This window comes from Rosa chinensis, chromosome 2 (genome assembly GCF_002994745.2).
Source record: "Rosa chinensis cultivar Old Blush chromosome 2, RchiOBHm-V2, whole genome shotgun sequence".
Taxonomy (NCBI): Eukaryota; Viridiplantae; Streptophyta; class Magnoliopsida; order Rosales; family Rosaceae; genus Rosa; species Rosa chinensis.
This window is the reverse complement of record NC_037089.1, coordinates 36,705,420-36,718,348: the sequence shown is the minus strand read 5'-3', so window position 1 is coordinate 36,718,348 and position 12,929 is coordinate 36,705,420. Positions and strand designations below refer to the sequence as shown.

Sequence of the window (12,929 nt, the reverse complement as noted above, 5' to 3'; positions counted from 1 at the left end):
TGGGACCAATGCTACCGATTTGGTTTGGTGGGACTTACCTCCTGATTTTGTCATCTCTTATTGTAATCGTGACTGGTTGGGGATTCCTAATTTTCTCAATTTTAGTTTTTAAGATATAACTCTCAGACATAATTTTATTAATAAAGTAATATGAGTTTCAAACATGCAATTCCTCTTTAAAAATCTTATGTACTAATAAAGGTGAATGAGGCAGTAAAGGACACTATGCCAAAAAGTTAATCAGACGACAGAAGCCTAATTTTCTGTTGTCTTAGGTTTTTAGACGACAGAAAAATCTAACTCTGTTGTCTGAATATGCACTGAAACACACTTTTTTTATTTTAAATAAAATGGTGACATTCAGACAACATTTTAACGTTGTTAGCTCAAGATAGAAATATATATTCACCCTAGCTGAATTAAAAGAATGGTAACATTCGGAGTGGGCCGCGTCTTCTTCCTCGGAATATGCTACGGGCTGCAGTTGATTTTGGCAGAGTGGTTACTGTTGGGGAGAAGCAGGAGTATGGCAAGATGGAGAGCAATTTGGGGATTTTGCGGGTCCAAGAGGGTTGGGGATAGGCAGGTGGTCTGGATGAGCCATGGGATTAGGTCATCAAGCTACCCCAGGAGATGGCGCAGAGCCAGCAAGGAGTGGTCGCTACCATCGAAATCCCCAAAAGGAGGTTCTATTTCATTGGATGCTTTCAACATTTTTGTTATGTATGTTGCTGAATTGAATTGGACTTTGATGGAACGTCCAGCAAATATATACTCATATACACTTGGAATTATGCGTTTGACATACTTACAATTTCTATGTTTTGTTTCAGATTTTAGTATGGATCTACCAAGGCCCCATGGATGGTAGCTAATCTTCACTTAACGAAGCAAAGTTTTCAATTTTCAGGAATCATACAACCCGAGTAAGTTTGTGCTTTCAGTTCTCACACTTTACTCACAAGTCAGAACCAATATTTGATGTCTCTGTTTGATATTGAATCTTTGTTATATTTTGATAAATTACTTGTGAAAAAGATGAACAGTAAATAGTATTCTCACACAGTTCAATTAGATAGATAATTAATACACCGTGAATTTTAGAAAAAGGGAACCATGGTTTCATGCTGTTGGCTAAAGCAATGTCTAAACCACTGAGTCTACACCACTCTCTGTTGGCTTCAAAGTTCTTCACTTTCCCAATGAGTCTCTGATTTTTCACTTTCCCAATTCATAAAGCCTGGTTCTTTGAGCACCCTTTAATCGATTTCTTGTAAAAATGAGGTCTTCCACTCGGCTCGACTCTGCTCTTTTCCAATTCACACCCACTCGGATTAGGTAAATCTTTTGCTTTTCTCAAATGGGTGCCATTGCTTATTGTTTGTTGATGAAGATTGGATTTGGGTTTTTTTGGGTTATGAGCTTATGAGCAATGTCTTGGTTGCAAATGCATTTTTGTTTCTTTAGTGATCTGAGTGTTGTTGTTTTTTTTCTTTTCTTTTGGGATTTGATGTTTTTGGGTTGTATTAGTCTGTGTGATTCTTTCATTGTTTGGTAGTATTTGTTGATATCTAGTGTGTCTGTTTTCTTTACATGTTTGCGCCTGACCACTGATTTGTGTTGTTTTCCCTCTGCTTTTTCGACACACTTTATGCTGATAGCTCTGGTGGTACCAGATTCTACCTCTTTCAGGTGGCAACAGCCCCTACCTTTCCCTACCATATTTACCAAAACCCATTTTTCTTCTATGCATTTTTGCTTTTCGCATCTGTATGAAGTAAAAAGGCTGGGTATTGGGGTGTGAGAGGGGATTAATGAGGAAGCTTTAGAGAGCTTACTAGTTTCAAGACATGAGATCAACTGAAAGTTTCACTATTCTTGTAGCTTCCTTCATCTTTAGTTTATTTTTTCATATATAGGGAGGCAAAGATTCCATCAACTAGATTTGATACTGTGATTTTGTTTTCATTTGCGTTTCTACTTTGGAAGACTATGATTATCCTTTTTTGTTAGTAATTTTACCATTGGATGTTGAAACCCCGAGTTAATTATTTTTGACAGGAAATATGCCAGTGCTAGATACTAATGAAGACAACAGTTCTTTTTGAGATGAGATATTATATCCTCATTATAATCTTATTTATATATTTAGTTTGATTAATGTCTTTTATATTTAGTGTCTTATATTTAGTTTGATTAATGTCTTTTATATTTTTATGTCATGTGTAGTCTTTAATCAGTGATTGCTGTAATCTAATTTGGTTTAGTTTTTCCATATAACTAGTTGAGATTTTTGTGGGTGCTAATTGTTTTTTTATATCTGATGTTATTGTAGTGTTCAGCTTCTAAAAGTTCTAGAGATGCGCAAAAAAATGTTGCAGAAAGAGCAAGGTATGGCTTTTACTCGTGCTGTAGCAGTAGGTTTTGATGTTGATCATTTGCCACCATTAATATCATTTGCTGAATGCTTTGGGGCTTCATGCTTGATGTGAGTAGAACTTCCTTCTTCTGTCCGTTTAAATATATAATTTTTAAGAGAAATATAATTTCTTGATATATATAAGGCGTATATCAACATGTGGCAGAATATGTGCTTCAAGTCTTTACTCGATTTTAAAATTTCAATGTCACAGGGATGCTTGTAGAAGATATAAGGAACTGTGGAAACGAAAGCATGAGACTGGCCAATGGCTTGAAATTGAAAAGGCTAAAGCATGTCTAACCGAGCAGACTTCTCCGCCATGAATGCATCGGGCATGGTGCTTTTAAATATGACCACTAAGCCAAATGAGTTGGCAGAGAATAATGGAAAAGCTACTTGTGCAGGTAAGACTTCAATTTCTAGGAGGGTGTCCTACAAATAGGTTACTAACCTAGTACAATTACTTCTCTCAAGAAGTGTCATGATTTAACACTTTCCCGTTACCTCTGGAGTGTTAATTAGTTAGACTGGCCATCATTTTGCAGTTTTATACTCCTGATCATAAAAGTCATCTAAATAATTCTGCAATTATTTGATTGTTGTTTCGGTTTCTATTTTGGGCTCTGGAAATTTTGATTGGCAATGCATTTTTTTTCTTTTCTATTAAGGCATATTTTCTGATTTATTTACCTATATTCAGTTTAGTTTTGGGAAGTATCTATAAGAGCAATAGTTGTGTGGAACATTATGCTTTAATGGGTGGCACGGATTTGTTGCATTTTGAGCTATGAACAAGAGTGCTGTTTTAGCTTATATACAGTAAAGGCAATCTATGTTGTATAGTGGTATTTTGATGCGCTTTTGTTAATCGGTCAATGCGGTCAGCTTCTAATATAAGTGAGCTTTCGGTTTTCCTTGGCTTTCACTACTGCAGGTTCTACAAGGTCGTAGAAAATAAGACTGGTCTAGTTTCAAGTTCGCTCTAGCAGGTCACACCTTTGTTTTTCAACTGATCTTTCTTATGACTGCAATCATGTTATTAAGATGCATTTGCTTGCATGAGAGTATAACTTCCTACTCGTAAAGTGAAAGTGAAGGAGATAGTCTGTTGTTTTGGATTACTGCACATGAACCATTGTCCTTTTTTATTACAAGGTGAAAAAGAGACTCAAGATACTTTAGACTATAGAGTGAAGTTCAAACACTATGAGCAGGTCCATCCATTGTTCTTAAGCTGAAGAGAGATTAATGTTTAACTATGGTAGCTTTATAGAAGCAATTATAGGCTTTATTATTAATGAAAACTAGATTCATTATTGACTTTCTCTTTGATTGTTTGGACCAGCTTTGCTATGGAATGATTTTTAATCACGACCTGCCTGGATGCGTTGATTGCTCGGTAGATTTCTCAACTTCCAGTCTTCCATGCTGTTACTCTGTCTACTTTAATAGAGAAGGCGATGATAATATTGAAATTTTGAAATGCTTGCAATTATTTACTTTGTAGGGATAGTATTTCCTCATCTTTTATACATTAGTTGCTGCGATGTTTGGTTTTCATTTAAAAACGCATCAAGTATGCCCATGTTTTGTTCTTTTGACGATATCATTAGGCTGATAATTGTTTGGGTTTTGCTTTATACCTTGCAGTTTCAGCATATGCAGTGAAAAATTCTATGTGAACTCTGAAGGCAAGTGATTGGCATCTTGAAGGAGCTAGGAGCATTTAATATATTCTACAACCAAGCCACGGGAGGAGAAGAAAAAACAAATATCCAAGCTCTAGTGTACGTTGCAAATTATTTTGCTAGTCAGCTTCAATAGGTAGGTCTCATGGAACAATTAATGAGTATTGTAGATGTATTTTGATGGCTGTAATGACATTGGAGTTTCCAAAATGAATGAGAACATCAATGGATGACAAGAGCAAACTTATATGTGTCATCTAAAATACAAGGCAACAACAAATTTGAAGGACAATATGTTGTTTGAACAACTGAAAAACAATAGAACCACAAATAACTATCCTCTTATATTTGATTAAAACAACAGATAATTATCGCTCAAAGGTACATAGAATAACTATCCTCCTACATCAGTTAAGATGACAGACAACAGAAAAATGTAATCTTAACTAAAAAACCACAACAAGTATCTGTTATATTTAATAGACATAGACAACAAACTAGTTGGGTTATTTATAGTTTTATACACATTCAGACAACATAAAAATGAATCATAAATGTAGCTACAATAACAAATAACTGATGTTTCTTATTTTTCCAGACTGTAGTTATATGTAATTGAAACATACTTAAGACCACTATTATCTGTAGTTTATAACCATTACAGACAACAAATAAGTTCTCAATACTTAATACTTCAGTTCATTCATACCACAGAAATATCATGAATACTGTCTTTGAAATAGCTATTAAACCATAGAGGATAAAGATTGCTGATGTCTGTTTATATATAGGGTAACATATTTCTGTCGTTTGAAATCTTCATAACACACACATGTACCTATGAGGAATCAATCAGACAACAGAAGACCAAAAACATGTCTGTCGTCTGAGTGCAATCAGACGACAGAGTTTCTACATCGTCTGATTGCACAAGAGACGACAGCGCCTCAAATGATAGAAAATTATGGAATCAGACGACATACATTATATGTCGTCTGATTAACATTTTGGCATAGTGGGAGTAATTTTTGGTTTTAATTTCTTCTTTCCAACAACAAATATTTAAGAAAAATTAACTCAAAGCTAATTAATTGTGAGACATGTTGAAATCTGTGATTACATGGCCAAGCATATGGCTTTCACGGACAATGATATGTCATTTGGGTTTCAAATTTGGGGAAGAGTTTCTAATAAGGACTTTATTTTAAATAAATTGTTGGATTTAGTTGATATTTTCAAATTTCAACATGCATGTAATCTTGCCAATTCATTCAAAAGTCTGCATTTGGTCCTCATCAGAAACTCTCGCTCAAATTTAATATCTCAAATATTTTTCTTTTTTAATTATATTAAATGATTTATTATTATTTTTCTCCTAAAGAAAAAAATAGGGCACTTGACTGTTTGGCTTTTTAAAGGGGATTTTGCCATACAATTGGGTTTGAAGTGCAGCTCCATCTCTCGACATCCTCTTCTCCATTTGTTCCTTCTACTCTCTTTGTATTAAGGACAAAGGTAACTGTGCAATCTTATTTTCTGTGCACTTGTTTTCGAATCATCTTCGAAGTGTTGAGAATAAGGTCAGAATCCGGTTGACTTGAGTCTTCGTATATATTGTTTTCTGATTGTGTTATATAATGACAATCCAGGAGGAAAACATCTATATGAAATGACGTTGGAGTTTGGCAAAACTATTGATGAAGATGTGGTGGAGCAAATCCTATCAATTCTGCCACCCAAATCTCTGAAGCGATTTCAGTGCGTCTCTAACAGGTGGTATGCTCTGATCACCAGTCCCAGGTTCGTAGCTAAGCACCTCTCCAATTCCACGCACAACAATCTCTCCACCAGTGTTCTTATGAAGCGTGAAGTCCGTAAGGATACCAACCCTGACGAGACTGAAGAGTTGTTCTCATTCCTTCATTTTCGAAATGATGAAGATAATGATGTTGATAGTGTGCATGATGAGCATAGCTTTCTTTCTAGTATCCAGGAATTCCATATTCCGTTTCCTACCGGTGTAAAGACTCCGCACGAATCACTTATAATTATAGGCCATTGTAAAGGGATCATTTGTCTAGCTCAAGCCGCTTCTGGTGAGGTGATTTTATGCAACCCAGCAAATCATGAATATAAGCTTCTTCCCCCCTCTACATACCTTCCAGATTCCGATTGGCCCTTTCTAACCACATTCCAGTTCAGAGATGGTTTGGGATTTGGATATGATCCGAACTTTAACGAATATAAAATTGTTAACATTGGATTTTCTGCTCCAGAATTATCTACGCCTGATGGATTTAACATTTATAATCCTCCCAAAGCAGCTGTCTACACCCTTGGTACTGATACTTGGAGAGAGATCAAGACTGATTCGTTAGAAACAGAAACTACTATTCTTTGGCCCGAACAATTCCAGATGCACTTCAAGGATATGTGTTTTTGGCTGGGACATGAGCAACATAAGGAATTGGACGTGTTTGATGAAGGCGAGGAGCAATTCATTAGGGAAGTTATCATTATGTTTGATACTGGGGATGAGCTTTTTCATAATATAATGTTACCGGATGAATTTGATTATCCATCAAAAAATTATTTTGTTGAGAACCTTTTAGGGTGGAAGGACTCCGTTGCTCTTTTGGGAGGAAAAATCTGTCAAATATCATCGTTTGGAATATGGGTGATAGAAGAATTTGGTGGTCCTAACGGTGGTGCTTGGACAAAACACATAACTTTTGACCTCCCTGTGGAACCGTTGATATTTTGGAAGAGCGACAGGGTTCTTTTGAATGGTCCTAACAACACTGATTATAGAGGACTTATATTCTCTTATAATCTCGGTACCAAAAAGCTTAAAAATCTTCCCATTCGAAGCGAGCGGACTGACTCTACTGCTATTGTGTATGTGAGCAGTCTAGTTTCAGTATTGGGAGGCGGAAAACCCGAGAGCAAAGATAATTCTACACCCAATGTATAGTTCTTACTGTTCTTTTTTCCATCCCGATGCTTGATCAAATATGTATCAATATGATGTTGATATTATATTTACTTTTATGGTTCAAAAATGTAGAATTGTTGCAAATTATAGTTGTTTCCATGCTCTTTTACAGGCTGAATTTTCTGTATTTGAGTACCCTTCTCCACCAGTCAGTCATTATATGGTTGACAAGAAAACTTACTCATATTCGGTGTGGGCAATCCCATCAGATGATGTGTCTCTCAGGATTAAGAAAGTGATGGAGGGACTGCGGACTGAATTCGGCGGGCCGGAGATTGATCCCCACATTGCCGTTGTGGGTTCCATCCGTATGAAGCATGAGGATATGCTCAACAAGTTCATATCTCTCCAGTCTCATGTTATTTCTTCGTACAAAGCAAAAGTTAATCAAGTCGTTACTAGGAGTTCCTATTTCCAATGTATTTCTCTCCTCATTCATTCATCTTTCAAGGTGTCACCAGAGGTACTGTATTGTTGTCATTTATTGTTTTGTTGTGTTTTGTTTTATTTTTATTTTTTACAATTTTTCCACTTCTCTGTTGGCCTTTTGGTTTCAGATAGATGTATGCAGATTAATGTATAAAAATGAAATTTCTTTTGGAGAATTTATGCACCTTTGGTTTATGGCATCTTACTTTTACTTTTATCTATTAGTTGAGCCTAGTATTAGCTTACTCTTCATATCTATTAAACTGTTTAGAGTAATTCACGTGTATCAAAATTTATTTTTCTCAGTTATCGTTTACAACTGGAGTCTGTGGTGGGCAATTCCGTTTCTGGAATAGTAAGTTCTTTATATTTTAGAGCTGGTTTGTTTATGAATTTATCTGTTCAACCATAACTCTAGCCATAAGCTATTTGGAAAAGCAAATATTTTGTAAGGTTGGGCATATAATATATAATTTTGTCCTGTGAGAGTGTGTGTGAGACGATCTATCGACTAAAACTAATCTTCAAGCTTTCTACATTTGAAAATTGTTACATTATCCTTGAGAACGACATCAGGGATCTTAGGACTATAATAACATCAGGATCATTCTGCTGTTGATCTTGGTCTCTTTGAAATGACAGACGTCTTAATACTTAATTTCTATCTATTGAAGCATATATAAATGCTGTTGATTTAGTAAGATTATATTCGTCTGCTCGGAAGTAGGAACCAATCAAAGGACCTCCTGAGTAACATAAGATATCATAGAAGTGAATTCTTGCTATGGCCAGGTTTTCTGTGCATTTAGAGAATAAAGATTAGATTGCAAATTTTGCTACTTTATCTTCATTCCAGATTATGATTTATTGATGGACCAAAACTAATGTCTGTCCTCTGCAGAAGTTAGGCCACATTTGAACCTCCTTTATGGTTACCTGACAGAAGAAGAAAGGAAGAAAGCTCAAGAAAAAGTCAGTTATATGGATGAAGGCCTCAGCAGCTTGAGCTTCTTTATAACTCGACTTGCATTGTACAAAATTGACTACAAAGACAGAAGTCTCAAATCATGGGAGAAGATTGCTGATTACCCCCTCCGATTTGAGTAATTCCCTTATTTGCTTATCATTAGCTTGTATTGAAATATAAGACTTTTGTCTGAGTGTCCCTGCTGTAGTCCTGTGACTCCTGTCTGGCACAATTAGATTTGGGATTGCGACATATGTGTCGTGACAATCTTATTCCTACACCTTCATAATGATGAGTTGGTTTACTTTTAGTACTTATTCTGCAGTATTATTCTTCAGCCGAAGGCTAAAAACCAAATGACTTTTGAACTTATTGATCAGAAGTATAGACAAAACAGAGAAGAAAAGAGGAAATTGTCCTCTCTCACGACCCTGATTGTGACCCCAAACACAAAAAATGTTGTAATTATCGACACTCAGTCACATTCTAAGTTGTATTAAATTAGCTAAACTACTATATATGCATTTCGGATAACATAGACATGCTCGGAAGAAGACATTATTTTAGAACATTTGATGGTGAAAATTGAAATATGATTAAGAATATATCTATACGCACAATTTGTTTGTGGGAATGATCTAAAGGTGCTAGTTCTTTGTTTTGGAGTGAGGCTAGTCATGGCTTGTAGGATAATCATGTTCTACCGGTACTATGTTCCTCATCTACTACTTCGTCACCAGAATATCCGAATCTTGAAGCCCAAACTTTCATTTCGAATTTCAAGGGCATCATCTTACCATTATTACCACAACCTTAACCATACTGATACCCACACCAATTTCCCCATCAAGCCAAAACTTTCTTCCTTCATTACAGACTCTGAAATCCAAGCTGAATTTTCTCACCATGATCCGGGTGTTGCCCGGATAAACAATGGCAGCTTTGGTTGCTCCCCCGCTTCTGTTATCTCTGAATTGCAACAATGGCAACTCAAATGGCTGCGCCAGCCGGACTATTTCTTATTCAATGAGCTCCACAAGGGGATACTCAAATCAAGAAACACAGTTAAAGAACTTATCAATGCACAGGATGTTGATGAAATTTCCATTGTAGATAATGCCACCACAGCAGTAGCCATAGTCTTGCAGCAGATGCAGTGGGCCTTCTCTGAAGGCAAATTCAAGAAAGGGGATGCTGTCATCATACTGCAGTGTGCTTATGGCGCAGTGAAGAACTCGATCAAGGCCTATTTTTCGTGTGCTGGCGGGTATGTTATTGAAGTTCCATTTCAATTTCCAGTGAATTACAGTGAAGAAATTATAAGTGAATTTCGGATGGCTTTGGTGAAGGAAAAGGCTAGTGGTAGAAGAGTCAGATTAGCGATGATTGATCATGTTACTTCCATGCCATATGTTGTACTTCCAGTTAAGAAATTGGTTAAAGTTTGCAGGGAAGAAGGTGTTGATCTAGTTTTCATAGATGGGGCTCATGGTGTTGGGTGTGTAGATGTTGACATGCAAGAAATTGGAGCAGATTTTTACACTAGTAATCTGCACAAGTGGTTCTTCTCCCCTGCTTCGGTTGCATTTTTATATTGTAGGAAGTCAGTCACACATTTAGAATTGCATCATCTTATGGTGTCTCATGACTATGGGGGTTGGCTATTGAAAGTAGTTGGATAGGGACTAGGGATTATAGTCCATCTTTAGTGGTTCCTTCAGTTGTGGAGTTCACAAATAGGTTTGAAGGCGGTATTAAGGGAATCAAAACGAGGAATCATGATGCTGTTGTTGAGATAGGCTTGGGGAACCGATCTTGGGTCTCCGCCAGATATGTGTGCAAGCATGATCATGGTGGGAATACCGGCTTGTTTGGAGGTTTCAAGTGATGATGATGCTTTGAAGTTAAGGACACATTTAAGGGAGAAATTTGGTGTTGAAGTCCACATATATTACCATATGCCAAAACATGAAGAGGTGGCAACAACAACAGGGTATGGTCGAGTTTCTCATCAAGTCTACAACAAAGTTGATGACTATTATAAGTTCAGAGATGCAATTAATCAGCTTGTTTGTGATGGGTTCACCTGTGCTTGATTTTTAGGTATATATGGTCTGTCGCCATCCTAATTAGGGCTTTTCATGCAGCAGAAATCAGAAAGTTATGCAATACTTCTGTGAATCTGTTTGAATTACTTGTATTGAAATGGGTTTTCATGTGAATCTTTAGTTCAGCGAAGCCTGAAGAAGTCCATATCATGAATAACAGGAGCCATTACCTCTCTGTCTCCTGCATACTGCTAGTGGCAATGGTTTCGGTACCATTAATATCCTAGAGTTACCATAGAAACAAAAGCTGGAGAAGCTACATGTATTAATAGAAGAAATACTTCTCTCAGCTTTAACTACAGTAGTTTGATTCCATTGGGCTGTTATTGACCTATCTGTTGCTTATTCTTGTCATCGATCATGAATTGGAACATGACATCTTAATGTTCACCACCAATTAATGGACAAAAGAAAAATGTTGCAACCCTAGTAGGAATCCAAATAATTAATACTTAAATGCACATTGACATCCATTATTCCATAGCTACCCTGCTAATGAACATAAGCTTTTTGACGAGGAATCGCTGGTTTGTTTAAAATGGTGATGAATGGAGCTCTGTATTAGCCTTAACAGGTATATGTAATGGAGCTCTATATTGCATAGTAAGTAACAGAAAAATGCAGCAAGTAATTGAGCTCTACAGTCTCGTACTGATTTAGATGAAATTCATATACAGATTAAAGCAGAACATAGGTAATTATGTACACCTTGAAGAAATGGGGATCTAGCATGTAAGATTTTTTTCCCAGGTTGGCAATTATAGCCACTGACTGGAGTTCTAGCAAAACAAAGTTCACAGTACTGCTTCAACAAGTATGCTATATTTTCCAAGTTGAATATGATATGGCTCAATCAGGATGATGTATGGACCTCTGCTTTTAAAATGTTGCTTAAAGAGCCTTAACTAAGTTCACTGTGCAATTCTTGGTAAGCACATTCTTCATCTTCAAGGCACTAAAGTCCACAGACAGATCTTGTAATGGCGATATTACACCAAAACATTTTGTCCACTTTCATTTTGTGTCAATGATGATCAACAATTTTGAAGGTTTGATAACATAAAAGATTTGATAATCTCTGGCCCTAAGAAGCCTTTGAGAAACCATGTGATCTCAATTAAAAAATAAAAAATAAAAGGTTGTTAATTTCTCAAATTTGAATGCTTCTACTAAATTTTTTTTTGATTGGTTTGACTCGTTAAGTTCATCAATTTTGTCTGGATGATTACTAAACTTGTCTACGGATCATAATCTTTATATTCTTGGCCTGAAAATCGTCTCTGCCTAAATTTAACGGCTGATAGACTATTGCATTTTATGATATTATCAGAGAGTGGTTTGGCAGGTAAATTTATTAATTATCTTTAAAGTTGTTAAGAGCAACTCCAACAGATTCCCTATATTTTGATTTTTCTCTACTTTAGGGAAAAATTAGCCTCTTTTGCTCCAACAGATTCCCTATAACTATCTCTATTTTAGGGAAAGTGAGGAGAGAGAAAATCAAATTCCCTATATTTACAGCAAACTCCAAAATTTTAAAGAAGAATATGGAGATTTTATAGATTACTGTTAATTAGGGAATCTGTTGGAGTTGGAGAAGAAAAATAGGCTAAAGGTTTGACTTTTGCTTCTCTATAATACAAAAATTATAGAGAAGCTGTTGGAGTTGCTCTTAAAGATGACTAACAACAATAGAGATCCAAACGGATCAATCTTGTTGAGAATGCTAAAACTTATGAACAGCATCACATAAGCTAGAAATCTAAGCTTCAATGAAAGAAATGAAACCCTAACATGAGGCAGACGACGAAGCACAGAGAGAAATAGAGGCAACTTGGAATTGAAAACTTGATGGTTTTTACAGAATGATTCTCCACACCTAAAAGAAAATACAGAGTAACTATTTATACTAAGTTGGTAAGAAAAATCAACACACTAATTAAATTGATTAACATTGGTAATTAAGCTAGATTCTTCTGGATAGACAACAGGATTATGCCACGTGTAAAACATGGTGTGGTCAGGATTCTCTCCTTATGCAATTGATCAATGTGACGCTGAGTCATGCTCAATGTTTGAAGTGGAGTGAGTACAAGCTATGAGGCAGAATCACTTGTGAAGGCTTGACTGGTTTGACCGAGAACCTTGACTTGAGATGACTTTGCATTGCTTCCAGTAAGCTTTGCATCATTAGTCACAACAACATTACTAGTTAGGCTAGCACCAGAATCATTCTCCTTAACTTTACTCTTGGCCTCATCACTAGCATTATTACCAACAGTAACATTAGCATTAATACCATCAGCTTGAGCTTGAGAAT

General features: G+C 36.2%; 1 protein-coding gene, 1 long non-coding RNA gene and 1 pseudogene across 5 annotated transcripts; all 3 read left to right on the top strand.

Annotated features, from left to right (window-relative positions):
- The first annotated feature begins 415 nt into the window (after window positions 1–415).
- LOC112185649 lies at window positions 416–4,353 on the top strand. Of its 4 annotated transcripts, none has more exons than XR_002930370.2 (7): window positions 416–686; window positions 834–926; window positions 2,336–2,488; window positions 2,634–2,826; window positions 3,357–3,636; window positions 3,768–3,821; window positions 4,073–4,353. It is a non-coding gene; the product is annotated as an uncharacterized LOC112185649 (long non-coding RNA). The 4 variants fall into 4 exon arrangements; XR_002930369.2 differs by having other exon boundaries at window positions 417–686; window positions 3,357–3,411; XR_002930371.2 differs by having other exon boundaries at window positions 417–723; window positions 3,357–3,411.
- A 1,216-nt stretch (window positions 4,354–5,569) lies between these two features.
- Window positions 5,570–8,818, top strand: LOC112190027 (F-box/kelch-repeat protein At3g06240). Its single transcript, XM_024329442.1, has 5 exons — window positions 5,570–5,625; window positions 5,760–7,078; window positions 7,218–7,568; window positions 7,841–7,889; window positions 8,436–8,818. The coding sequence occupies exons 2-5, from the start codon at window positions 5,780–5,782 to the stop codon at window positions 8,639–8,641; spliced, it is 1,905 nt and encodes a 634-aa protein (XP_024185210.1). The 5' UTR covers window positions 5,570–5,625; window positions 5,760–5,779; the 3' UTR covers window positions 8,642–8,818.
- Window positions 8,819–9,104: 286 nt separating this feature from the next.
- On the top strand, window positions 9,105–10,837 carry LOC112189512 (annotated as a pseudogene).
- The last annotated feature ends 2,092 nt before the right edge of the window (window positions 10,838–12,929 follow it).

What these genes read in the sequence shown, in the direction of transcription:
- LOC112190027 (XM_024329442.1), top strand. Translation starts at nt 5,780, where the DNA reads ATGACGTTGGAGTTTGGCAAAACTATTGATGAAGATGTGGTGGAGCAA. An exon ending in AAGATAATTCTACACCCAAT is followed by an intron (nt 7,079 to 7,217) that starts GTATAGTTCTTA and finishes GCTCTTTTACAG; the next exon opens with GCTGAATTTTCTGTATTTGA. An exon ending in GCAATTCCGTTTCTGGAATA is followed by an intron (nt 7,890 to 8,435) that starts GTAAGTTCTTTA and finishes TGTCCTCTGCAG; the next exon opens with AAGTTAGGCCACATTTGAAC.